Source organism: Phycodurus eques, chromosome 7 (genome assembly GCF_024500275.1).
Source record: "Phycodurus eques isolate BA_2022a chromosome 7, UOR_Pequ_1.1, whole genome shotgun sequence".
Taxonomy (NCBI): domain Eukaryota; kingdom Metazoa; phylum Chordata; class Actinopteri; order Syngnathiformes; family Syngnathidae; genus Phycodurus; species Phycodurus eques.
The window spans coordinates 11,709,401-11,734,453 of record NC_084531.1 but is presented as its reverse complement, the minus strand read 5'-3'; the positions used below and the strand labels follow the sequence as shown (position 1 = coordinate 11,734,453).

The window sequence follows — 25,053 nt, the reverse complement described above, 5'->3', positions numbered from 1 at the left end:
AATATCATTTGAATGGATTTTCCTCTTTTGCTTTGAGAAACAAAGAAATCATATTCAGACACAGAGCAACGTGGTTTCATGAGAATTTCATGGTAAATTTTATGAAACCATGAGCACTGGTTGGATGCCCGGTAAACTAAAATATGTACATTTTCTTTATTTTTACACAATCACCCAATTCAACTGAAATCTCCTGACTGGGTTCTGGACTAATCCTGTTTTGGGGCTGTTTTTCTTCAGCTGGAACTAGGGCCTTAGTCACGGCGGAGGGAATTATTACCAGTTCAAAGTAGCAGTCAATGTTAGAACAAAACCTTCAAATAGATGTCAGGAAGAGCCTACGAGAACAATTGATCATTATTTATGGTTAGTCAGAGGCAGTTAAAATTGTGGCAGGTATGTGCTGACTCCCATTTAACATTATTTTGAATGTGATGATTAATTCTAAATAGCCACACTTGGGGTTATAAGAGGGTGTTCACACTGGTCAAACTGCATTATCTCATTTGTCTTAACTTGCCCTTTCCAAAATGTTTACTTTTTTTTTTTTCAATTGAGATGTACAGGTTATAGGTCACATTAATGGTTGAAGAAGTTTTGAAATGGTTTATCTTGGTCTCATTTTTATATACACAGAAAAACTAGCATTTCAACAGGGGTGTGTAGACCTTTTGCGCAGTACCTCATAGTCCCTAGTTGTCCAGATAACGTATATGTCTTTTCTCGCTGACCAACAGCGCAGCATTTGAAAGGTCACATGCACTTGACGAAAACCGTCAAGACCCCTGCAAACGCTCGCTTGCACGAACAGCCATTGTGAGCACACATTGCCGCCATATGTGTTGTGCTCTGCCAACACAACATTAGATTGCCGGGCAAAGTCAGCGGGAAAATTAGAATAACATCGTTTCTATTCTACATTATGTATGTCATCTTCACTTACTGGCTGCGCTCCCTCACGGACGCCACCTCCCTCAATCCTCCAACCGCTGTCCCCGTCAAACCCCCCTTCTTACAAGTGACGTCTTTTTTAGGCAAGTCATGATCCCCATTAGTGATGGATTTGCGTATTGAGCTGATTGTGCGAAGCCCCCCACCCCCATCATGTATTTTTGCTCTAATTAGGTCTTTAGGCTTAAGAAGGAGGAGGAGGGAGGCGGGGTACAGCAGTGGTACACGTATCAAGGCAGGGGAAGAGTGTGTTGGCGAGGACATCGCGGCGGCTGATGAGTAATGCACGACGTCGGCTATGCACTTGGTGAAATATCTGACAGAGATTGGGCTAGCGTGTACTTACACTACTATCATTAGCGCATGTGTTCAGCCAGCCAGGCAGGCAGACAAACACAACCAGTAATGAACACTTGCATTAAACGACAAGGGCCGCGTACTGTAAAAGTGTGCCTGCGGGCAGGTCAGAAACAAACAGGACGGCGCCTTGACGTTCGTCGGCCTCTGCACCCGCCGGACACCCACCCCCATACGCACCTTGACCGTGTGCAGCTTATGAATAACTAACTAGCAGAGAGGAAAGGGAGTCATCTTCTCCGAGTAAGGCCAAATGAATTTGCCGAAGCACTATGCAAATGTTCCCTGGGCTAACGAGACTGCCTGCATGATTGGAGTGCCATTGAAATTCTGCTCGTGCGCGGCCCCCCTCTTACACTTCCTCTCCCTTATCTCGCTCCATCGCTCCCGCCATTTTAATCTGCACACACAAGATCCATGTTCCCATCCATCCTTCTTTCTACCTACCTGTACCTGCCAGTATTTATCCACCTGTGCCTGTTGTCTACCTACCCGTATACAGTATTGGGAAGATTACTTTGTAAATGTAGTTGGTTACAATTTCAAGTTAGCCTGTTGAAAATGTAATAGTAGTGTTACTTTTTCCGTTACTTTCTCAAAGTAATATAAAATTACATTTGATCACATTTTGATTACTTTTTAAAATTTTGAATAAATGCATCAACAGGACCCTTTGATGTTTTCCCTAAAAAAGTGGATTAAAACCAAACCTTTTCAAAATCTCAGACAAATCCAAAGATTGCACCACATAGTGGCGCTCTGAGGTAATAGTTGGAAAAATATGTCATGTTTGAGACCACAGCAGAATGGCAAAGTTACAGACCCAGCTGGTGAAACTTGATACAGACATAAAATGAACTGCTGTGAACACATTTAAAAGTTATTTAAAGTTATTAACACAACACTATTTGAAAACATTGTAAACATATTTGAACGCAAAAAAATACAAGCATAAAATGTAGAGAAAATACTGTACATATTGTCGTGTCTGTGCTGTGCCATTAAAGCGAGTCAGCGTGTGAGTGTCAGGGCGTGAGCTGTAGCTTACAGAAGCTCTTGCACGAGTGTGCTTTTTGTGTTAATGTGTTTTACTGCTCTCCTGGGATTCAAATAAACAACTGAAAAGTGCACCAGAGACTGTAGCTCTCTTTTCCCACATGCAAGGGAATCACAGAAGTTACCGGCAGACAAAACCCATAAAAACGACACTGTAAACCACAGGTTTACGCAATATAGCGGAGATTTTCGCAATAGACAGGTAGATATATTCAATAACAAAAATCTGCAATTCAGCGGGGGAACATTATGTATATCGATTCACCTGTATCTACAGCATGTACAGCTTCTATCCATTTTCATCCACCCATTCATCCAGACCATCCATTATGTTGACTCTGGGACCTACAAATCATCCTTTCAACACAAATACGTATTGCGGCCTGATCAGTGGCTGGACAGCAGTCAATGTCTCCCATTCAAACATACACCCGACCCGCGCACACAAACACACACACACGCACACGCACACACACACACCCAAACAGAGCACACTGAGAGTCGCTCTGCACCTGTTCTCTCTGTAAAATATCCAAACACAAGTGCTGAATAAATAACCCCAGCTAACACGCATCATTGCCAGGTTCTCTCTCTCACACACACACACACATACGCCACATCCCATAATCACACATCAATCGGTAAACACCACCCATTTCCCATCCACAGCAAGCCGACTGCCCTCATCCCCACGTCCGAGGTGAGGAACAAACTGCTCCCATCCTAAAGACAAACACACAGAGAGGCTTACTGGCCAACACCTGCACAGATAAATGGAGAAGCTCCAAAGAAGGAAGGGAGACGGAGGGTGGGGTGCGATGGGGTGGGCATTAAGCTCTTGTCGGATGCATCTTTAATGAAAAGACAAGGTCCCTTTCAAGCCCCAAGCCACCTCTCCCTTGGGGGGGCTGGGGACGGCAAAAAAAAAAAGGGAAAAAAAACAGCACATACACGTATGCGCACCTCTCTCATGGTCTCTTCCTCAAACAGCAGTCAGTCCATCATCCTTCCATTCTATGCCCATTTTGCCACCTGCATAATTTAGCACGTAGCACGCTTTCGTGCCACTTTGTCTTTCTTTTCTGCTGATTCTGCCATTTTTTTACCGCACCTATCTGTTGTTAACATTCACGTGTTTGACGGAGTGGAAGTGAAAAGATGATGTTTTGTCACTTTATCTTATAATAGGTGCCTCTCCAAGTGGGAGTACTATACAGAAAGGGGCCGGTTGAAGTTAAAAAGAGTGGAAGGCGAGAGTACATGAGGCCTCTGCAGAGTGGCCACAAAATGGAGACTGGGACAGAAGCGCCGGCAGCTGTGGTGACGCTACACTCCAACACAATGTGAGAGGCTGTGTGTGTGTGTGCGCGGTTGTGTGTGTGTGCAGATGGATAAAACAAGCCTAATCAATGAATGCAAACGCACGCACCCACCACACTTCGCTGCACTGATCGCACTCGCAACTCTCTCTTCACTACATCAGCCAATCAATGCTGATGTAGAGTCCATAACTTAACAAAAATCAATCCAGCTACATAACCATCAGTTGCCGCCAGTTGTCTTCTACTGATGATTTTGTGATGCAGGAATGTTGTACACCCGCATTGTTTGAGTATACAAGGAGGTGACACTGCTTCATATATTTGTAATGGATTTATTCATTTTTCATGACCAACGCTGTAAGACTTGTTTTACAATCAATTAATATTAAGGCTTTTTTTTTTTCTTTCCCCCATAGCAAAAAATCCATGATATTGGAATCCGCCTTGAAATGTACTTAGAATGTGTTAATTCAGTGGAATGAATAAACATAGTGGATGAGGTAAATAAATTAGTATGCATTGTAGTCTTGGGTCTAACTAATGACTAAAATTAAGCAATTCACTTGGTCCTCCTCAGATGAATAAACAAAAACATTCATTTTTATTTAAAAAAAAAAAAAACATTACAAAAGCAAACAAATGTGTTTTTAATAACATGTAACTCTCTTGTTCATGTTTAATTCAACTGGGAGTGGAATTAAACAGTTTGAAGCTTCTTTTTTGAAGAATTGTTCACTATCTGCCGAACTCCTACTTGTAAATTGAGTTGAGTTTTCAAATTTTTTGCTCACAAGGAAACCGAAAATTGAAAATCTCGTAAATTCGGTCACTTGTAAGTCAAAATACTACTGTATTTGTTTGTAATATTTTGCCACAAATGTGTACTTGAATGATATCCTCGATCTTTTTAATGTCCTCGCCGAGGAGACCCCATTACTGCCGGAACAAGTTACATGATGTTGATAACACTGCAAGTAATAATTGAAAAGGAGAATAATTAATAAGCAGTGAGTTCTAATGTGCCTTATAGCCAGCGTGGACTTATATGGACGCATGAGGTTCAGTTTACAACACTCCCTTGTTCCCGGCATTACCCGTTTATCAGCATGTTCAAAATCATCACTGCAGGATTAAATATGTGCCTAGTAATACTGCAATACAAACAAAGCATTACATCTTAAAAAAAATAATTTTCCCAACTGTATCTAACATGTGAATGAAATTAAGCGTACATAAATATGATGCATTGACTGGTATATGCAGCGTGTGTGTGTGTGTGTGTTGTGGTGACGCACTAATATAAATCAAGCAGTGATGCATCCTCGCTCCTTCCTCATTCCGCCTGCCAATTCGTACCTGTTACTATGGAGACCAGATGAAACTCACACTCGTATTTAAAGTTGGAGGAGGAGATGGTTGCTAATAACTAAGTGACACACACACACACGCACACACACACACACACACGCACACGCACACACACATACATTGTGAACTCTTTGAATTTTCCAATGCAAACAGATTTGCCTGTCAAAAGGTGACATGACACCCAGGCGGGGTCGTCTCGCAGCGAGGGCAGCTGTCAGCAAACACCCGCCTGCCTCTTCATCAAAGCCCATTCAAAGTCAGCTGTATTGACCAACACGGCCATTCAGGTGACGCGTGTCATCCTGTCAAGTCTGCACCTTGGCATACACGGACCTCTTAATAGATGGCAAACCAGTGGAGCATCTCGAGTGCAAGTGAAAAACACAAAGCTGTTCATGATAGAGTCATGTGATTGCCTAATTCTATGTGTTCAACAAAGTGCTGACACAGGCCATCAGGCTGTACAAGAGAAACAAACATGGGAAGGTCAAAGATGGACTGAAAAAAGAGAAGAAGAGAACCACTCTCATTGATACCAGATGTATACAGGCCAGAACATAAATACCTTACCGCTCTTCTAACAAGACTTTCTCCAAGGTTTTGAAGCGCTATGTGAGGGGAAAAAAATCGTACATTTAGTTCAATGTACTATTGAACTAAATGTACTGGTGTACTGAATGTACTGAAGAACTGAAAGTGAACTGAATTTACTGTTAACCGCGAGTGATTTGTTTGTTGAACTTCTTCGTTCGTGATCCGCAAAGGAGCGATGGACTAGTACGTATGCAGTGATTCATTCGGACGTTCATTGCAAACTAGCACGATGAGTGATTCGTTCGCACAAGGAACGACGTACTATGCAGTGAACACACTCACTGAGTGATTTAACTGCTCGTCCTGACGTCCTCGCGGGGATATCTTTCACTGGTTAACGGCTAATGTTGAGTCAGTCAAGCACACACATGGAACATGGCTCGGACGGTGCCTCCGTAATCTAAACAGACTGCACATAAAGTCGTGAGAGGACAGGAGACCGACATGCAAGTTAGATTCGCCAGTGCAAGGCAAACTGAAGCAGCAGCTGCAGATAGTTGAAGAGGGGGGTTTATTTGAAAAGATTGATAAGAAATTTCAAATAACACATATATTTACACATGAATATCATCCCCTCTGTGTCTCAAATGTGATTGTTAAAGCTTTTTGTATAATAATAATAAAACATTAAAATGCCGGCACGGTGGAAGAATGGTTAGCACATCTGCCTCATAGTTCTGGGGGCTGGGGTTCAAATGTGTGGAGTTTGCATGTTCTCCCTGTGCCTGCGTGGGTTTTCTCCCACATCCCAAACACATACGTGGTAGGTTAATCGAATACTTTAAATTGCCCGTAGGTGTGAATGTGAGTGTGAATGGTTGTTTGTTTCTATGTGCCCTGCGATTGGCTGGCGACCGGTTCAGGGCGTACCCCACCTCCCGCCCGAAGATAGCTGGGATAGGCTCCAGCAGCCCGTGACAATTGTGAGGATAAGCGGTAAAAGAAAATGGATGGATGAATACATTAAAATTATATAGTGCGTCTCAAGACCCTCAAAGACGCGTTACATAAATCAGATGACAATAACAGTAAGGTGGGTGAGCAGGAAGCCTCCGCCTTTCACTGCTGGTGTCAGCGACGCTGTCTACCGCAGTGAAATGGGAGCCTGTGTGGATGGAGAGGGCGGAAGATAGGTAGGTGAAGTTTTTTTGTTTTATTTTATTTTTTTTAAATCATCCCTCCTTTCCTAGTTTACAATACTTGACAATAACAACACATTGTCCATCAGGGAACGTGTTGAGTGATCGTGATCCTCAGGTCATCATTAAGTGAATGAGGAAGCACTTGAATGATTCTGTGAAAAATAACTGAACCATTCGGTTAATGAATCTTTTGGACGAATCATTTTAACTAACTGACTCTAATGATTCAGTACACTCAAAAGAACTGCCATTCACATCACTACTTCTGGTCTGTTTGGCAACACTTGGACAAGTTGGGGCAACATTGGCGTAACATCCTGTCACAAATTAGGCCTTCAAAACAAAAGCATTCCAATGTAATAACAGTTTCAACACTTTTTGGGGGCCTATGGTGACGCTAGTGAGGGTAAGCGGTATGGAAAATGGATGAATGGATGGACGGTATTTAGCCATCGCACTCAAACTATTTTGTGCTTGTTTATTGAGTGCAACTGTACAACTGTTAAAGAAGCCACCATGAATAAGCAAGAAAGTGTGGTGAAACTGTGTGGTGAAAGTGTGTGGTGAAACTGTGATTATATTGTCTTGAAGATCTACTGTTGACAGGATGTGTTCCACAGATGTTGCCTGACTGTTGCAGAGCAGAGTGGGAGGGTTATTACTTTGAGTTGTTAAAAAAGGCCTGTACTGTGGAATACGCCTTGCCATCTGCTGAACCCTTTATACACAACTTGCAAACCGCTTCGATTTGGGTAAATGGCTGTCAAGCAGAAGATTTACGAAAATCTAGATGGAAAAAAAAAAAAAAAAAAAAAACATCAAAAACCGAATCATTCAAAAGGCATTGAAAATGAGATTCCTCTGTGTCAACTTTTTTGCTGTGGGGAGATTCTGTCGCACTGCTCCTGCCAGGGCAAAGTGCAGCACAGACACACCCTCGCACACAAACACACGGACAAGCGACATGCAGCACTCACACTCACTCGGCTGCAATCAGTGAGAGAAACTAAATTTTTTTTTACTCCCTGGTAACCTGTGGCTATAAACAAAATATAAGACTACACTTAGTGACCCTTGAAAATAATATCCTCGCGGAAACATCCTGTTAGGGTACGTCAATGAGAGCATTCGAGTTTTTTTCATGCAAGGTTTAGAAAGCGAATTACAGCGTTTTAACGTCATGTGAGTTGCATCATTGTGAAATCGACAAATATATATGCAAGTGTTAATTACCACATTGCTAATAAGACTATTATAAAGCTTACAGTTAACAGTCCTTATGTTGACACTGTTACTAATTAAACCTCTAATTTAGTAGTGTTCTGCTTCTTCATAAGTATACAGTATATATCAATGTTCTTATTTCATATATCGGATGTTGGCCGACATATCGGTAACAACTTTTTTTTAGCTCGTCACGTAATTATTGGCATTAACTGTCAAGATCCGATATCATTCGGACTCTAGTTTTGATGGCAGTGTGAGCAGAAAAATGTTGTTAGAGTGGAAGTCTGCATGGACATAGGACATAACTGACATCATATTCTTCTTCAGGTCACAAACTAGGAGACTGAATTGTCAGATGTTGCAGTGAAGTGGTGCACTCCATTTGGCCCCCATTGCTCCAAGACGCCAGTTATCAACAATCAGTTTTGCATAATCGTCAGAATTTAGAGGTCACTCACAAATTTCCACTCAAGTTCATGCCAAAGGTATTTGATGGGGTTGTGGTAAGGCCGGTCACGTTCCTCCACACCAAACTCATCCAAGCACACATTTATGGCCCTTGCTTTGTGCACTGGGGATAGAATTTTTCAACCTATTGGACCCGTGGCGTCTGGAGCAACCATTAATGAATTAATTCATAAATACGTCTCATTACATTTGTCCATATCCTGTGTCAAATGTCTTGTCCATAATGTCAAGGAAATCTTGCCTTGTAGGCTATCTCAAGGAAAGAGTTGAGTTCTGAATAGGAATGATGAGGGATCTATAATTGACTGTCATATTCTTCCAATTAATACATTACTATTCCACTCTAATTCATTATGGTTAAATGTGAATTGCCGTACACTGTTGTATAACAACACTAGGGAACACATATGCTGATCCGCCTAGCCACAGATTCAAATCAATCATGTGTGTATGCTCATGTTTCTTACGTGTTCATATGTTAATGTGTTAGTGAATGTGTCCAACAGCTGATCAATAACCTACTCCCACTGAGCTCTTACTACACATAGCCACGATACAGAGGCTACAACAGGCACACACACACGCGCACACACACAAACACACGAACACTCATAACAGAGGGTCTCACCACTCTCACACTGAGGGATCCGTGACAAGAGAGAGGGGAATCCAACAGCAAGCTTTATCGATCCAGACTGGAAACCCCCCTCAGGCCACACACACTCTCTCTCACACACACATACATGTATAGCCCCCGCCGCCCCACCGGCCCCCCACCCACCCACACATACAGTACAGCTAGCTGTGCTGGATCAATGAGTGCTTGGAGTGAACAACAGAACCAGCACCATACAAAAAGGCACATACATGCACACGCATGTGCACATAAAAAACTCTATTGCGAGATGAAAGGGATGCTCGATATCAGAGATCGAGATAAAGGGCAGCCGGGAGTGCAACATATCATCTGACCTAAACAGTTTCATCTGACACCCAACAAGTTGCCATTGCTGCGCGGAGCAAATGTTAACTGTGCACCACACAAACTTACACACACGCACACATTTACACATGCAGTGTGTAGGAGGCCTTCACACGGATATGGTCCGACAGAGTGTGAGCGGCGCGTATGCTCGCTTTGTGGTGACCGTGATGAGCAGCTAAAAGGATCTATCACTCATCAAATTACATTCCCATTCGAGTCCACACGCACTCACACACGCACACGCGCACACAGAATACATCTAAAGCCTGATTTATTCCCGGTACATGGCTATTAACAACAGTGGCGCGGTTAGCGAGTGAGGAGCCAGCAACATGGCAGGCAAAGGCCATTTCATCTTCTTTTTGACGGAGTGGTTCATTTTTTAAATCCTCTCCTCCATCTTGCCGCTCTGACAACACGGGATACACCAGTGACACGGGAGAAATTCATTACAGCAACCGAGGAGTGCGGAGACCTCATTTCGGTGACAGGGTTTGGCGGGAAAAAAATCCCATTTTGTAATTGCTGTTCCTATTCTCCCTTTTTCTGAGAGTAAACACTGTTTGACTCTATCGCTATTTGAATGTTGCTCAAACACACCAAGCCAAACTCCAGTGGTCGTCACCACTGACTATGGAGCAACAGTGACTGGATCCCTTACCTGGGACAATGGACACGGTGTCTTTCTCCCAGGACACCACGCTGACGTACTCCTGGACAGCAGAGGGGATGAGGCACTTGAAGACAGCGACATTACCTCGCATGGAGCGCTGGTCAGCCACACGGACTGTATATGGCTCTCGGAACACTAGTATGGAATAAGGGAAGAGGACAGAATAGCTTTTAATAAGATAATGTTCTATTAGTTTAACAGGGACGATATTCACGATACACATCAAAACAGATTTTATTCGGGGAGGGAAAATCTACTAACTAATAACATCAAGTCATGTTTCGTGGTATAAATAGTGGTAAAGGTGTACATTTTTAAGAAAAAGAAACAGTTTCCACTTTCCTGCAATCCAATATTTAAGGAAAGCAAAAGTGTGAACTTTTAAATCGAGCTTTTTTTTTGACAAAGTTTTGCCAGAAACAAAAAGGGTAGAACTTCATGAGGGCTGCAGCTGTCGAATATTTTCATAATCCAATATTCTACCGATTATGTATTATGTATTATTAAACAACTAAATGTGCATGTGAGGTGCTGATATTAGATTAATTGTTTAAGCCGAAAACAACATTATATTCGAAGTGGACTGCTAAATCACACAATTATGCCATATATTCCCCAATAAGAATATGACCCAATAATCCAATTAAATTGGGACGTATTTTGCCATAATTTCAAAGTCACAGCAATAGTGTAGTGTTAAATAAAAATGTTTATCTCATATATATATATATATATATATATATATATATATATATATATATACATGAAAAAGAATATACGTTTTATCTCATATATATATATATATATATATATATATATATATATATGAGATAAAATATATATATATATATATGAAGAAGAATATACAGAGTGCTGAAATGTTTTTTACTCATTGTGTAATGTGCATTACTTATTGCACAAAATGTGTGAATATAAAGCACACAGCAAAAATGTACACTTTATTATCAAAATGTATTATGATTGCAAGTGATGTCATTGTCAAAATCATTGAAAAAGAAAAAGAAACTGTGAAGCTAGACGTTTTATTATGTGTGTCTTGTGATGCGTGTCTATGGATCATCTTCGCTTAGTTAAAAAAAAAAAAAGAAAAACTGCAATTAGTTATCATTTTCACTCAGCTCATAAAGCTAAAATAAAAAATGAATAAACATTTGAAAAGACAAGTTCAGGGCTGTCTTCTTATTGAAAAATCATAGACAAAAGAGCTGGTGTTGTTGCAGTCCTCCAACTCTATGTCGCTATGATCGTAAGGCGGACTGACTGGGAGCTGCGTTGAAGGGGATGCGCAGTGAGTGGCCTTTCGTCTTTCATAGAACAACGGCGCAGATGCTTTGAGACGGCGAGGGGCGCGGCGTGGCTCGCGGCCGCTGCGACTGTCACATGCAGGCGACGGGCATCAGAAACACGCGGCCTGCACATGGCACGGCGGGCGTGGGGCGGTGAGTCGGTGCCAGGGTGGCTGTGATTAAGACACAGCTTAATGATGAAAACATTAGCCTGTAGCTAACCAAATTATCTCCGCAGTTAACTCTGTGTCAGTATATTACATAAAGTAAATTGAATTAATGGATTATTTTACAGCAGCACGGTGAACGATTGGTTAGCACGTCTGCCTCACAGTTCCGAGGTTCGGATTCAAGTCTCATCTACAGCCTTCCTTTGTGGAGTTTGCATGTTCTCCCCCATGCTTGCATGGATTTCTCCAGGTAGCTACTCTGGTTTCCTCCCACATTGAAAGAGAACAGTTTAAAGAGTCTAAATCAGGTGTCACCAATATCGGAAAATATACACTTGCATTGGTGCAAATACACTCTGTTATATTGCAGCCATTTGTTAAAATCATTTTAGTTCATTTTTTCCCTCATTAATGTACACGGGAATGACAGGGAAAAAAAACGGAATTGTTGAAATCTTTGCTGATTTATTAAAAAATAACTGAAACTGAAATATCACACAGGCATCCTTACCAACTGTATATATAGTATAGTATAATTAAAGGTCAGTATTGTAGGGCATGACCAAACCATTAGTTTTCAAGGATATAAGCTAGCTGGCGCAATGAGGTTGAGGAGATGACTTACCCCCAAATAATTTAAGCAAATTTGACATTTCAGAAGAGTGTATGAAACTGGAAGCCCTTCACATTAATCAGTAGTAGTAGTAGTAGTAAACAGGTTGGTAACCACTGCTCTAAATTGTCCATTGTTTTGACTGTGAATTATGTTGGTTGTTTGTCTATATGTGCCCTGACTGGCAACCAGTTCAGGGTGGACCCTGCTTCTCGCAGAGTGTCAGCAGGGTTGAGCTCCTGCTCACCCGCAACCCTAAAGAGGATAGGCAATACAGAAAATGGAAAAATGGATTCATAATTTTGCTTTGGGAAGAGACAGGTGGATGCTGAATGAGCACTCTTTTCTCAAATTCAAACTGTGTAGGCCAACCCACCATTCATATAAAGGGTCAATGATATTTCCCCCCAACAATTTAGACATGGACACAAAAATGAGTTCTATGAGTAATGTGTAAGATGAGGAAAACACAATTACAGAAATGAAATGGGGTCCAAGAAAGGCTGATGCTGGCGAGTGTTTCTGGCATCCCAATCTATCACTGCTATTCAACCAGCTCGGCCTCCCTCCAAAATGAGGACAGTAATGGCTTAACAATGCAAATCTTTCTCTCACTTTTTCTCTCTCTCTCTCTCTCTCTCTCTCTCTCTCTCTCTCTCACACACACACACCCACACCCACATCCACACACACACACACACGAAACATAGGGAGAGGCCCCGTCCTCCGGTGTGTTCGCACTCTCCCCCAGCACTCCAGTGATATAATTAACGCCTAGCCTGAAGGCCAGTTTCCTTGGTCATTAATAATGCTTTATGCCCACAACTACTGTCAATGGAACCCAATGGAAGCAAAGGCAATGTCCTTGCCAAATGTTTGAGAGTCTTTCACCTCAAAGTAACTCCACCATTTTACCTCTTACTTTAACTCTGTTCTACTTTTGGGGGACTAAATCTCATATCCACCAACTTGTAATGGAACCACAAAACAATGTGACGAAGCGTACATAAGTCTTTGGTTTGAGAAATCGCTCTTCAATACTTTAACGGCTATTCCCGTTTGCACGCAAGTCTGTTTTTACATGCCTGGGCCTGTGCACTTTTCATCTAAGTGTAATCTCCCGTCCAGGCTTGTGAAACACCCAACGCGTGTAACTGGGGATTGAGTGCGCAAACACCAAAGAGGTGTGTTTGAGGCTGGCTGGAAATAATAGAGCATGGGATTTTCCTGAGGCTTGTGAATGTCATGGAAATCCTTGAGAAAACTATAGCACAGTTTAAATAGGAACATTCCTTACATAGCGGATGTGTCGTCGGCCAGTCGGAAGGTTTGACTGTTCCTGCTAACTCACACTTTGAAGGAGATCATGTTCTTTTATTATTATTATTATTATTATTATTATTATTATGTATGAAATAAATCCAATAAACGTAATTTAATCAGAATACTATGCTTTTAACTGAATGCATTTTTGGTGCACAACCTTGCAGTGCCCAGCAGTGACTCATCCTGAACCGGACTGTAGTTGTTGTAATAGTGGATGCCCTGCGCTTTCAAAAAAGGCTTGCTTTTTGATGCCGGCCGCCAGCACTATGTTTTGCTTATCATAGTTGTAGGTGAAAAAGTCAGCTGGTGCCAATATTCTTCACCAATGAATATAACTACTAAATGATTGTAATAGACCCCCACCCCCCACCCCCCTCCCTTTGCTCTGGCTGGTTGCCACCGTGTAGATCTACTTGCGAGAGCACACGTGTTTGTTATGTTTACAGCGCTGGCTCGGAGCAGAGAGGTAGGCGAAGATCTTCGATAGTGACGTAAATAAGCTCGAATGACCTGATTTCAGGCCTCTTGGCAGAAAAACGTCTGGAACTCAGGAATGCGTGGACGATTTTAATTCATATTTCACATGTCACTGAGGTACCATAGAGACAATATTACATCCCAAATAGAAAAAGTTGGTTTTGCAAAATACGGGACTTTTAACACATCCTCTGGAGAGCAGATCACTTTTTCGCTTTAAGTTGCCGGACACATGGCCGACTAATGTGAGCCGACAGCTCATTTGTAAACAATACAAAGCTAAAGGACATATAACTGCAATCAAGTCTTGATCCCAGCTCTACAACTAAAGCTGCCACTGCCTTTCACTGATGCCATCTACCTGCAGATCAATAGCACCGATCGACTGAGTAGCTTCAGCTGCCGCGGCACGGCTGATTCTTTCAATCATTTATTTACTCTCCGATTGACCCTGCTGCCACTCGTCAATAGCAAGGAAAATTCCCAATCTCCTCTGAGCCCATCATAGGAAAAAAAACAGCTTGACAGCATGTAAATGTTTTGGTGCAATGACGCCAGCCACCAGTCAATGTCACTCCGCAATTGGACTTTCTCTGTGGCAAACCTCTGAGAATGCTGTTTAAATTCAAAGTAATAATCATATTTTTGTCTGAATGTCAAAGTGCTGTTGTACACTAGCTGCAACCGTGGGATATTCTCCACTGAACTAATGCAAAGATGCAAATGGAAACCCGGCTGATTTGTGTGTAAATTCCACTCCCCCTCATCGTACGCACCGCAGAATCATTAGGATGTTACTGATGCCTGACTATATGCGGCCCGGTTGCCTAGGAACGCGCTAAAACATGGCTCTGGTGCACGGGGCGCACTGGGAGGCAAGTTCTGTATCATTGTCGCTTCAATAATTAACACCGGGGAAACCAAATACTGCATTTACTTATTCATAAAGAGAAAAGCACAGCAAAAACACAGGGAAGCAAGAAGAAATAATAATGAAATGCACAGGGAAATGAATGGGTGCGGGTTATTTTAATAAATGAACGAGAAAGCAGTCGCTGTCATTGTGTATCGTTTTCAGGCCCCAAACCCTTGCCTGCTGTATTAGTAAATTAATGTCAACTAAAGAAGAGATGGGGAGGACAGATGGAGAGGAAAAATGATCTTAACACCTGCTGTCTTGGACCAAGCCTCCCCGGGTTTGTGTGTTTTGGTTGGGACAAAAGGGGAATGGGTTGAGTTCGCTGAACAGGTGTCCTCATTTCATTGTATTAAGTGAGAAGGTGAGAAGGTGTCGGGTGTACAAAACATGAAACCTTGGCTCAAAAGCAGCGTAATGGGTGTGTTTACGTTAATGATGAAAACGAGGGCGTCATTGGGTCCAGTCTTTCTGTATTTTAAACATATAATGTAAAAGCACAGATTTCATTCCCCTTAGCCCTGCAGCTACTGACTCAGTGCGGCTGTTACACCAACAATTCATCTCCTGAATCTTCACGTTAATGGGAAATAGATTTTCTCCTCTCTCATACTGTGATAATTCCGCCACTGACAAGTGATTATGGTTTGTAAAAATGTCCTCCCTAATCCTCTGAAAGGAAAACGAGGTGGTTGCCATGTGCTTCAATTTTGGAGAGGGTCCATGAGGCAGCACAGCCAAGAGGGCTGAGGTTCAATTTGCACGGTAACGGTGACTGAGGCAAATAGCCACCCATGACCCATCCATTTTATATAACATATATATATATATAATTTATAAACATTGAAATAGAAATAAAACAGTGTAGTTTTGTTCAACTTCAAATATTATGGTTGCAAGGAAATAGTTCAGGGGTGCTTTCTGATATGGGCAGCCGCAAAGGACGGCACTCTGTGGGGGGCGGCACTCGTCTTTAGCACTCGATTTAAAGTCATGTTAAACTGGAGTCAGCACACAACTTCCACAATTTCAAGTGACTCATTAACTCCAAATAAAGTTATGTTGTTCTAGTAGGCTTTTCCTGACTTTTTCTGAGTAACCCTAAATATAGTTCAGTTGTTCTAGTGGATTTTTCCTGACTTTATTTTTATTTATTTATTTTTTTTTTGCTTTCTTTTAGAAACCTGAAGCTAACCAAAATGTTCAAACTTGGTTTTGGACCATAACACTTTATCCCCACATGATTTCAAGCGTGTTTTTCAAGGCTTCCGTCTTGCTACCCTACCCCTTAGCTCAAACATACTGTATATAGAAGACAAGCTGTTCAGACTTTATATGTACTGTAAGGGCGGCACGGTGGGCGACTGGTGAGAGCGTCTGCCTCACAGTTCTGAGGACCAGGGTTCAATCGCCGGCCCCGCCTGTGTGGAGTTTGCATGTTCTCCCTGTGCCTGCGTGGGTTTTCTCCGGGCACTCCGGTTTCCTCCATCATCCCCAAAACATGCATGGTAGGTTAATTGAAGACTCTAAAGGTGTGAATATGCGTGTGAATGGTTGTTTGTTTATATGTGCCCTGCGATTGGCTGGCAACCAGTTCAGGGTGTACCCTGCCTCCTGCTCGAAGATAGCTGGGATAGGCTCCAGCACGCCCGCGACCCTAGTGAGGAGAAGCGGCTCAGAAAATGGATGGATGGATGTACTGTAAGTGGACACAGGATGGAGAGACTTGAGACCTCATCATCATCATCGTTATTGTATTTTATAGATTTGGAAGGAAGGCTTTGTTTACACAAACAGTGGTGTACAATATTCTACATGTATGTGTTGGAATCAGTAACCATTTTGTTGACTATAAAATAAATTAAAAAATACTTTGACTGATTATACACAGCTAACAATGATTATACAGTATACAATTGGACCATACTTCCACTTACAAGGTTTTAGCTTAACATTGAAATAAACATAATTTTTATGTCAGGGATGAAATGTGAGATTAATATGCAGAAAAAAGTTATCAAGAGAATAAAACAAGACTGACAGGAAAACAAGCAGCCCACATAGTGACTTCATCTGGAGTCATTCAGGCAAGTGCTATTATTGGACCAGCAGCAGCACACGTGGAAATAGGTGATAAAAAAGGGGGGGAGGGATGGTGAGAGCTATGATGAGAGGGTAGAGACAGAAATGTGGAACGATAGAGAATGGCAAGATGAAGAAGACAGTGAGGGACGGGCTGCTTTTCGTGTTATTTTGGCTGTCAGTCTGCTGTACCACAAGAGCCACACCTAAGCTCTTGGGTCTCCCGTGGCAACCGCATGCGTGTCCATCTACGCAAGCTCGGAGGTAATGAGGTGCACACTCATGCACGTGCACCCTGCTTACGGAGCTGTAGCGACGCAGTCGCCTCAGCATTTAATTGATGAATAGTTGCAATTATTTGCGTGAGGGAAGGTCATCACAACATGAAGGCTTGCGAGAAGGTCACACAGAAGGGACTGCCCCCCCTCTTGGGAACACAAGGGCCATATGGGCGTGATCATACTCACGTATGTGCAGTTTGTGGCCGGACTGAGACGTGCTGAGTGTCTCTTCGGGAAGGATTCATCATCACACTCCGAATTATTTTGCTTTTTTTTTTTCACGATTGTGCTTGCATCGTTCCACGTCTGCAGCTGACTCTCTCGAACTGTTCTTGCCAAAACACCTCGACAAAGAGCTGGCAGCTACACACCAAGAGCCAGCTTGACGAAAATGGCTCTCTGTGTGCCTATATGTGTGCTTTTGTGTGAGTGAGTAGTGTGTGTGTGTGTGTGTGTGGCTAGGGGACTTTCCAGTCGGTGAACAGATGGAGCGACTGGGAGACTGGGAGGCAGGTGGCGTGCTGGCATGAGTTACTGTTTGTGTGAGTGTGTGTGTGCGCGCGCGTGTGTGTGTGTGTGTGTGTGCCACACCTTCCTTTTCTATCTATGACCTTGACAGCGAGTGCAGCCAGGTCAACAGCACCCAGCTTTACACCCAGCACAAAAGTTTGGTTAATTGGAATGGTACAAATTTTTTGGGGGGTATTCATAAAAAGCTGTGAAGGCTACCATTTCAAGGTTTTGGCACCCTCCCATTGGAGTCCTAACATTGGAGTCCTAAAAAGTGGCGCTACAACACATTACAGAATGAGAATCGTAGCTTCCATGTCTTTTTTTAAATCATTCACTGTTGTGGATGTTTATTGTTTTGGATTTGAGATCAGCGCAATTTTTGAGAGGAAGATAAAGATTAGGTAGTGAATCTCGGTTTCCCCTCGATTATGAGGGAGAGAAATGCCAAGACGTTGGAAGTCAGTCAAGTTTATGCATTTCACACTCAAAGAGAGTATGTATATGTATGGCATGAATAGAGAATGTGTGTGTCACAAGATGACGCAGTTCATGGAGTGAATGAGGAACAAAGACGTTTAACTAGAGCCATGCGGTGAGTCAGCATCGGTCATGGCGCATTTCTTACTTGTATATCTGTAAATAAATTATTATTTTGCCATCAAAATCCCATTCCCAGCCTTGTTTTTATTATTTTATTGTTTAAGGTGTCACAAAGGCAAAACAATATTACTGACTGTCTCTTTTCAGAAAAAAAATCATTTTCTCCACTTTATAGTGAGAAACCAGTGTGTTTTGGGTGAAACCAACCCATGCTCTATTGTTGATTACTAAAGAATAGAAAAATCTAGAAACAAACTTTTTTCTGGTGAAAGAAGAGTGTCAACTCTTTTTTTGGGGATAGGTGAGGTGTGTATATTGTCACAGAACATGGGTATTGAAAGATCAATCAGAATACTCTAAAACAGCTGGCAATATTGGGAACTCTGCTTTGAAAATGGTTGGCATTGAATGAGTTACTAAGCGGGGGGGGCGGGTCTAACATCTGAAACTTGCTTCTCTCGCCCTGTTGTGTTGAAAGTAATTGACTCTGTCGAGGTTAACTGAATCGAATCGTGGCATTTGGTGGAAACACAGCTTTAAAATGGAGTAGGTTAATTCAGGTTGAGGAGTCCACTGAGTGTATTCTTGTGGCGATCGAGGCTGCCTGTGTCCTTATAATTTCATAAGTGAGTCAAGATGCAGCATTTTGCATCCATTTGCCTTCACTTCAATTTTAGTCCAAAGCCAATACCTGGAAAAAACACCATCTCGTACAACCCCAATTCCAATGAAGTTGTGTTACAACAGCGTGGCTTTGTGGTAAAAGAGTGCGGTACTAGACTGGCCTTCCTGCAGTCCAGACCCGTCTCCCATTGAAAATGTGTGGCGCATTATGAAGCGTAAAACACGACAACGGAGACCCCGGACTGTTGAACAGCTGGAGCTGTACATCAAGCAAGAATGGGAAAGAATTCCACCTTCAACAATTAGTGTCCTCAGTTCCCAAACGTTTATTGAATGTTGTTAAAAGAAAAGGTGATGTAACACAGTGGTAAACATGACCCTGTCCCAGCTTTTTTAGAACGTGTTGCAGCCATAAAAGTCTAAGTTAATGATTATTTGCTAAAAACAATAAAGTGTATCAGTTTGAACATTAAATATCTTGTCTTTGTAGTGTCCATCCATCCATTTTCTGAGCCGCTTCTCCTCACTAGGGTCGCGGGCGTTCTGGAGCCTATCCCAGCTGTCATCGGGCAGGAGGCGGGGTACACCCTGAACTGCTTGCCAGCCAATCGCAGGGCACATACAAACAGACGACCATTCGCACTCACAGTCATGCCGACGGGCAATTTAGAGTCTCCAATTAATGCATGTTTTTGGGATGTGGGAGGAAACCGGAGTGCCCGGAGAAAACCCACGCAGGCACGGGGAGAACATGCAAACTCCACACAGTCGGGGCCGGGGATTGAACCCGGGTACTCAGAACTGTGAGGCTGACGCTCTAACCAGTGGGCCATCGTGCCGCCTCTTTGTAGTGTATTCAACTAAATATAGGTTCAACATGATTTGCAAGTCATTGTATTCTGTTTTCATTTATGTTTAACACAACGCCCCAACTTCATTGGAATTGGGGTTGTACTTGGTTCGTAGTAAATTATACTGTAGTTCTTGAGTGTATGGGCTATATTGGAAAGACATTTAAAACTTTGATAACTTACTGAATAAAAGCTCTTGAAATGGCATTCAAATGATGATTGACGTCAGTGTTTATTGTGTCCACCCTCACCTGATTTGATGTGAATGCTGGGGCTCCGGATTTTTCCCGCCTGGTTCTCTGCGGTGCAGAAGTACTCGTTGTCGTGGATGATGCTGTTATAGGCGGAGGGAGAGAAGGGGTACAGCTGGAGGGTGCCGTTGGCGTGCACATGGCGGATGTGGGGCACGTCGTAAATGTCGTCTCCGGCGGCCAGGTACCAGCGCAGGACGGCATGGGGGGCGCCGCCCGCGGGGCAGGGCAGGGACACCCCCACCGAGCTGGAGAAGGTCACCCGCTGCAGGGAGGCGTTCACAAAGTACAGCCGCGTAGAGACAACATCTTCGCTGTTGACTGTTTGGATGAGAGAACACATACATTACGAGTTGGGAGGGACGAAACAAAGTATAACTGTCAAAAACATCCAGAAAACAACAACTGAGTTACTGAAAAAAACAATAGGTACATCTGCACAAATAAGATCAGTCCACTCGGTTTTGATTGAGATTGTCAGAGAGTTATTCATTTACCAATAATGAGGTGTGTCACCAAATATTTATTTAGATTCATATTTGTATTTCAAATCCAAACTACAAACAATATTTTTTCTCGTTCATTGTGGGACAGACGATCAACCAGCACGTCTACAAAAAGACCCTGTGACGTTCAGCGTCCGAGAAGAGGCGAGCTCCTGGCCGAGAAGAACATCGCCGTGCTGGAGCATCCTCACTACTCACCCGACCTTCTTAATATTTGACAGCGAGACTCACAGACATCCATAAATACATTTTTCCTACCCACAACTGGCATTTAAGGTATCTGCAACGTCATTTCGTTTAGGACAAATAACATCGCTTTTGCCACTCATGTATTCAGTTTGTCACTATGGAATATCTACAATTTGGCTACAGATATCTGTTCTGTAAATTAGGAATATCTGCGGCGAATTGTAGTTATCTGTGTGAATCTACAATTTGAGTTAAAGATAGCTTTAATTCACCACAATTCAAGATATTTACAGTACATGTACCTTTTCGGATACAGGTATCTTAAATCAAATTTTAACTATGCAAAATGAAGTTCTACATATCTGTAACTGGAATTATGACTAGTTAGAATCAAATTGCAGATATCTGAAATTGGAATTACACATCTACAATTCAATTATATATATATATATATATATATATATATATATATATATATATATATATATATTCATAATTCACTAGTGGATGTCTGCAACTGAATTGTAAATGATCTACAATTCGAAACCAATTACGCATTATTAGCAAAAGTGAATTACAGATATCACTTTTCTGTCATTTCGGCTTGTCATAATTAAGTTACAGATATCTCGGATGAAAATTCCACCTATTCTAAATATAATTCTGGAAGTGTTGATATCAACAATGTTAATTCCACAGAGTCAAATTTAGATTTTAAATGTTGAATCCGTGATGTGTGATTTCTTTTTTTTTTTTCCCTCCCAGTCCTGGAACTTCACCTCGTATGTTTGCTCTTGTGGTCGCAGTTTGCACTGGTTATAAAATTGCGCCGCCCAATATGGAAATTCATTTTTGGTTGGCTTATTTTATTCAAAGGAACACAATATTTGATCAAATATACATTAGTATATGTTAGTTGTAAATCACATCAAACGACTAGACAACAGGAAGTCCTCGATTTACAAACGGGTTCCGTTCCTACGCTGGCAACGTAACCCGAATTTCCGCGTAAATCGGATTTGACCGTTAAAGACGACATTTACGTCGAAATACTTCTGTTACGGGTATTGTCCCACGTGATTGTGACAGCAAGCTCAGTGTGTGCGGGCGTGTGAGAGTGAGACGGGACTGCGCAGGCGTCTTCCTGGGGGACTGTGAAGGAGGAAGGAGTGCGCGCAGGTGCTGTATAACAAACACTTTGGGATTAATACCACTGAAGGAAGATTTTATATATATATATATATTATATATATAATTTGATGTGTGTTAGGGTCCCACAGATTGAATTTTTTAAGAGATGAATACATTCCCTAATCCCCCAGTGGAAATTCTATGATAGCAAAGCATAAAGCGCGACTGTGGATCCATTGCATATTAAATTCACAATATCTATAAATCTCTAGTTAAAGAGCTATTGCAAAGCAAGCATTATAAAGACGCTTGACCTAACACACACTTTCTAAGACCTATAGGATATAATGTCCACAGGCATGCAGGGCCACATTTTGTGCCAAACTGCCTTCATTTATCTCATTCCTTATGCATTTCTTTAATATCTGATATCTTAAGTGTACGTAGGAAGCCCTCTGGAAATGTACCTCTTGAAAACTGGCCACAAATCCAGCAATTGAGGCAGATTTGAGAGACATTTGTGACAGAGCAACGCTGTTATAATACAGATTAAGCATTGTATTCCACCAACCACCATATATTGCCGTCTTTAAGAAGAATACATGCACCTTTTAAGAATAGTGTGTTTCTTGGGGATTAGCTAATAGGAGAATTGTGGAGCGATATGGGTGGGGAGGAGGGGGGGCTTGGCAGCAGAGGAAGCCAAAGAAGTGCTGAGCTAAGCTCGGCTGGCAGCCACAACTGGGACCCCCCCCACCCACGAAGCAGGGAATTCTCCTCACAGACCAAGATACTGAATTAATCCCTTGGTGTCAACAATGCCTGGATTAGCACTATCTCTTCAATTCTCAATGTCCCGAGAGAGAATAGGGTGCTGGCTATCAATGGAGATTGAAAGACACTATATCATGTCATTTAGGAGCTAATTTCTCTGGCTCATCACAATCAAAGGGTGTCATTTATAACTAGTGATTAAATGAAAGGCTGAAGATCTTGATAGCTAGAACGAGGATGAATGGTTTTGGTACAAGAGACACGTTCCACATAGTTTACTGTCAGTATCCCATGAAAACCTTGTATTTCTATTTTCTGACAAATGTGACGAATTAACAATTTAATACGTTTGTAGTTAACTGTTAAAAGTTTGCAGTTTACCAATGACAACATGTTTTATGTTTTTTTTAGCAGAAGCCTGAAGGTTTTGTGTTAACAATGACTCGTATTTCAAACTGTTCATATTTCCTAAAAGGTACATTGTTTTGAGAAAAAGGTACATTTTCACTGTCCTCATCCAGTCACAGATACCACGCTAAAGTCGATTAAACATGAAAACGTTAAACACTCGCATAGAAATATACACTGCTGGCTAATATACCACAGTGGCTCATACCATAGCAATCCTAAAATACCATACAAATATTTTCCTTATGGACTGTGAGCAAAGTATCTGAGATACCTCTGAACTTTCACACGATGAAAAACGGGAGCAAATAGCATGCAAAAAAAGGATGTGAAGTTACTTAGAACAATGGCGTGTATTAATGTAAAGCGTTGTGAGCTTGGTTTTGCATCGTTCACTATTTATTCTCCCTTCACAAATCGACTCTTTATATTTTCAACCATGGTACCAATAGTGATGAGTTTGTATGCCAGACGCAGAATGCTAAGCCCACATAATCTCCTTTTACACATTTGCCGCACACAGTCGATCCAGCCAGTCATTACCGCTGCAGGTCCGTGTCGGACCTCCCCACACCTGATGTACTGCATGTGTGGGTCTCTGTCAAGCGGAATGGGATATTGTTGACGAGACACAAGAGACTTGTTGGGAGGAGACTTGTCTCACTTGTAAAGGTGTTGGCATGTGAAGCAGGTCAAACAGATATGGGGGTTCGTGCACAAGCTAAGGCTGTGATTGGCAACGCGTGAGACAGCAAGTTTGTGTGAGTACGAGTACACACGTAGGTGGCGAGCTAGCTTCATCGTTCCTCCGCCAACCCGCTGCAACTGGAGCAGATCCTTTGTGTTCAAAAATCGCAATTCAGGTCAAGTTCAATCCATCCCACTGTTTGAATCCATGTTAGTCGATCTCCCCAGCTGATCTGCACTTTCAGAACCACGGAGAGCACCGCAACGTACTTGTGGGAGAGGAACACGCGTACACACGCAGACATAGGTAAATACAGTATAGAGCAGCAGTGAGCGAAGTATGACACGTATGGCCCACTACGTTGTATGCAACCATTTTCCCCCATTTCCCCCCTAAAATTGGTTAAGGGCTATTCCACCAAATTGGTGCCATTTGTGTCCCCAGGAAATATGATAAAATGAATCTACACTGTAAATGCATGATAAAATTAACTGTAAAATATATTTTTTTATGAAGCAAAGTGTCCTGCACATTGATCTGATTGCATATTTAATAAATCCAAGTTAATGATTCATTTGATCTACCTAGAACACTGGAAGAATATCCTTTGTTGCCTGCCCCTCTTCCAAAACTCTGACATTACCATGAAATATAAGACATGTAATTTAAATGCTTTAGGAATGATAGATTTTTTTAAATATATATTTGTGTTTCTATTTAGCCCAACTATACTTTAAGTATATTTCAAAAAAAAAAAAAAAAATGTTCATAGTTGTAGTTGTGTCCGTACAAAGGCACTCTCTTACAAATTTGGAATATTCCACAGGAAGTTACACCTTTCAGATCCTGTGCAGGCTATGGGAAGGCCAAAATTTAGTTAGTTTATTTGTGCTAGTTCAACACAGTCCCGTTACCCAAATCTTTCTTTTTGTTTGTTTGTTAATTTTGTGATTTGTGTTGACTCACTGTAGTGTGATCAGTGGCATCATGCTATTAGCATACATGCCATGTGGCTATATTTCATGTATTTGCTCGTTCTACGCTTAAAAACCAACTCCTGTTACTTTCAGTCCTGTTATTCAAATGAGGAGTTTCAATGCAATATAACAATGACATAAAAAACAAATTTACATGAGATAGGCCAATATATATTTTGGATTAGTTCAAATGAGTTTATTTTCAGAGTTACAACAAGCAAATGGC

At 41.9% G+C, this 25,053-nt stretch overlaps 1 protein-coding gene across 3 annotated transcripts in view; it reads right to left on the bottom strand.

Moving 5' to 3' along the window:
• Nucleotides 1–25,053, bottom strand: part of dscaml1 (Down syndrome cell adhesion molecule like 1) — a 141,846-nt gene that overhangs the window by 109,124 nt on the left and 7,669 nt on the right. For all 3 annotated transcript variants that reach the window (XM_061682125.1, XM_061682126.1, XM_061682127.1), the window contains exons 2-3: nt 20,155–20,475; nt 10,132–10,278 (exon numbers count right to left, since the gene is read on the bottom strand). In XM_061682125.1, the coding sequence (XP_061538109.1) occupies nt 10,132–10,278; nt 20,155–20,475 (468 nt within the window). The remainder of the gene's footprint in view (nt 1–10,131; nt 10,279–20,154; nt 20,476–25,053) is intronic.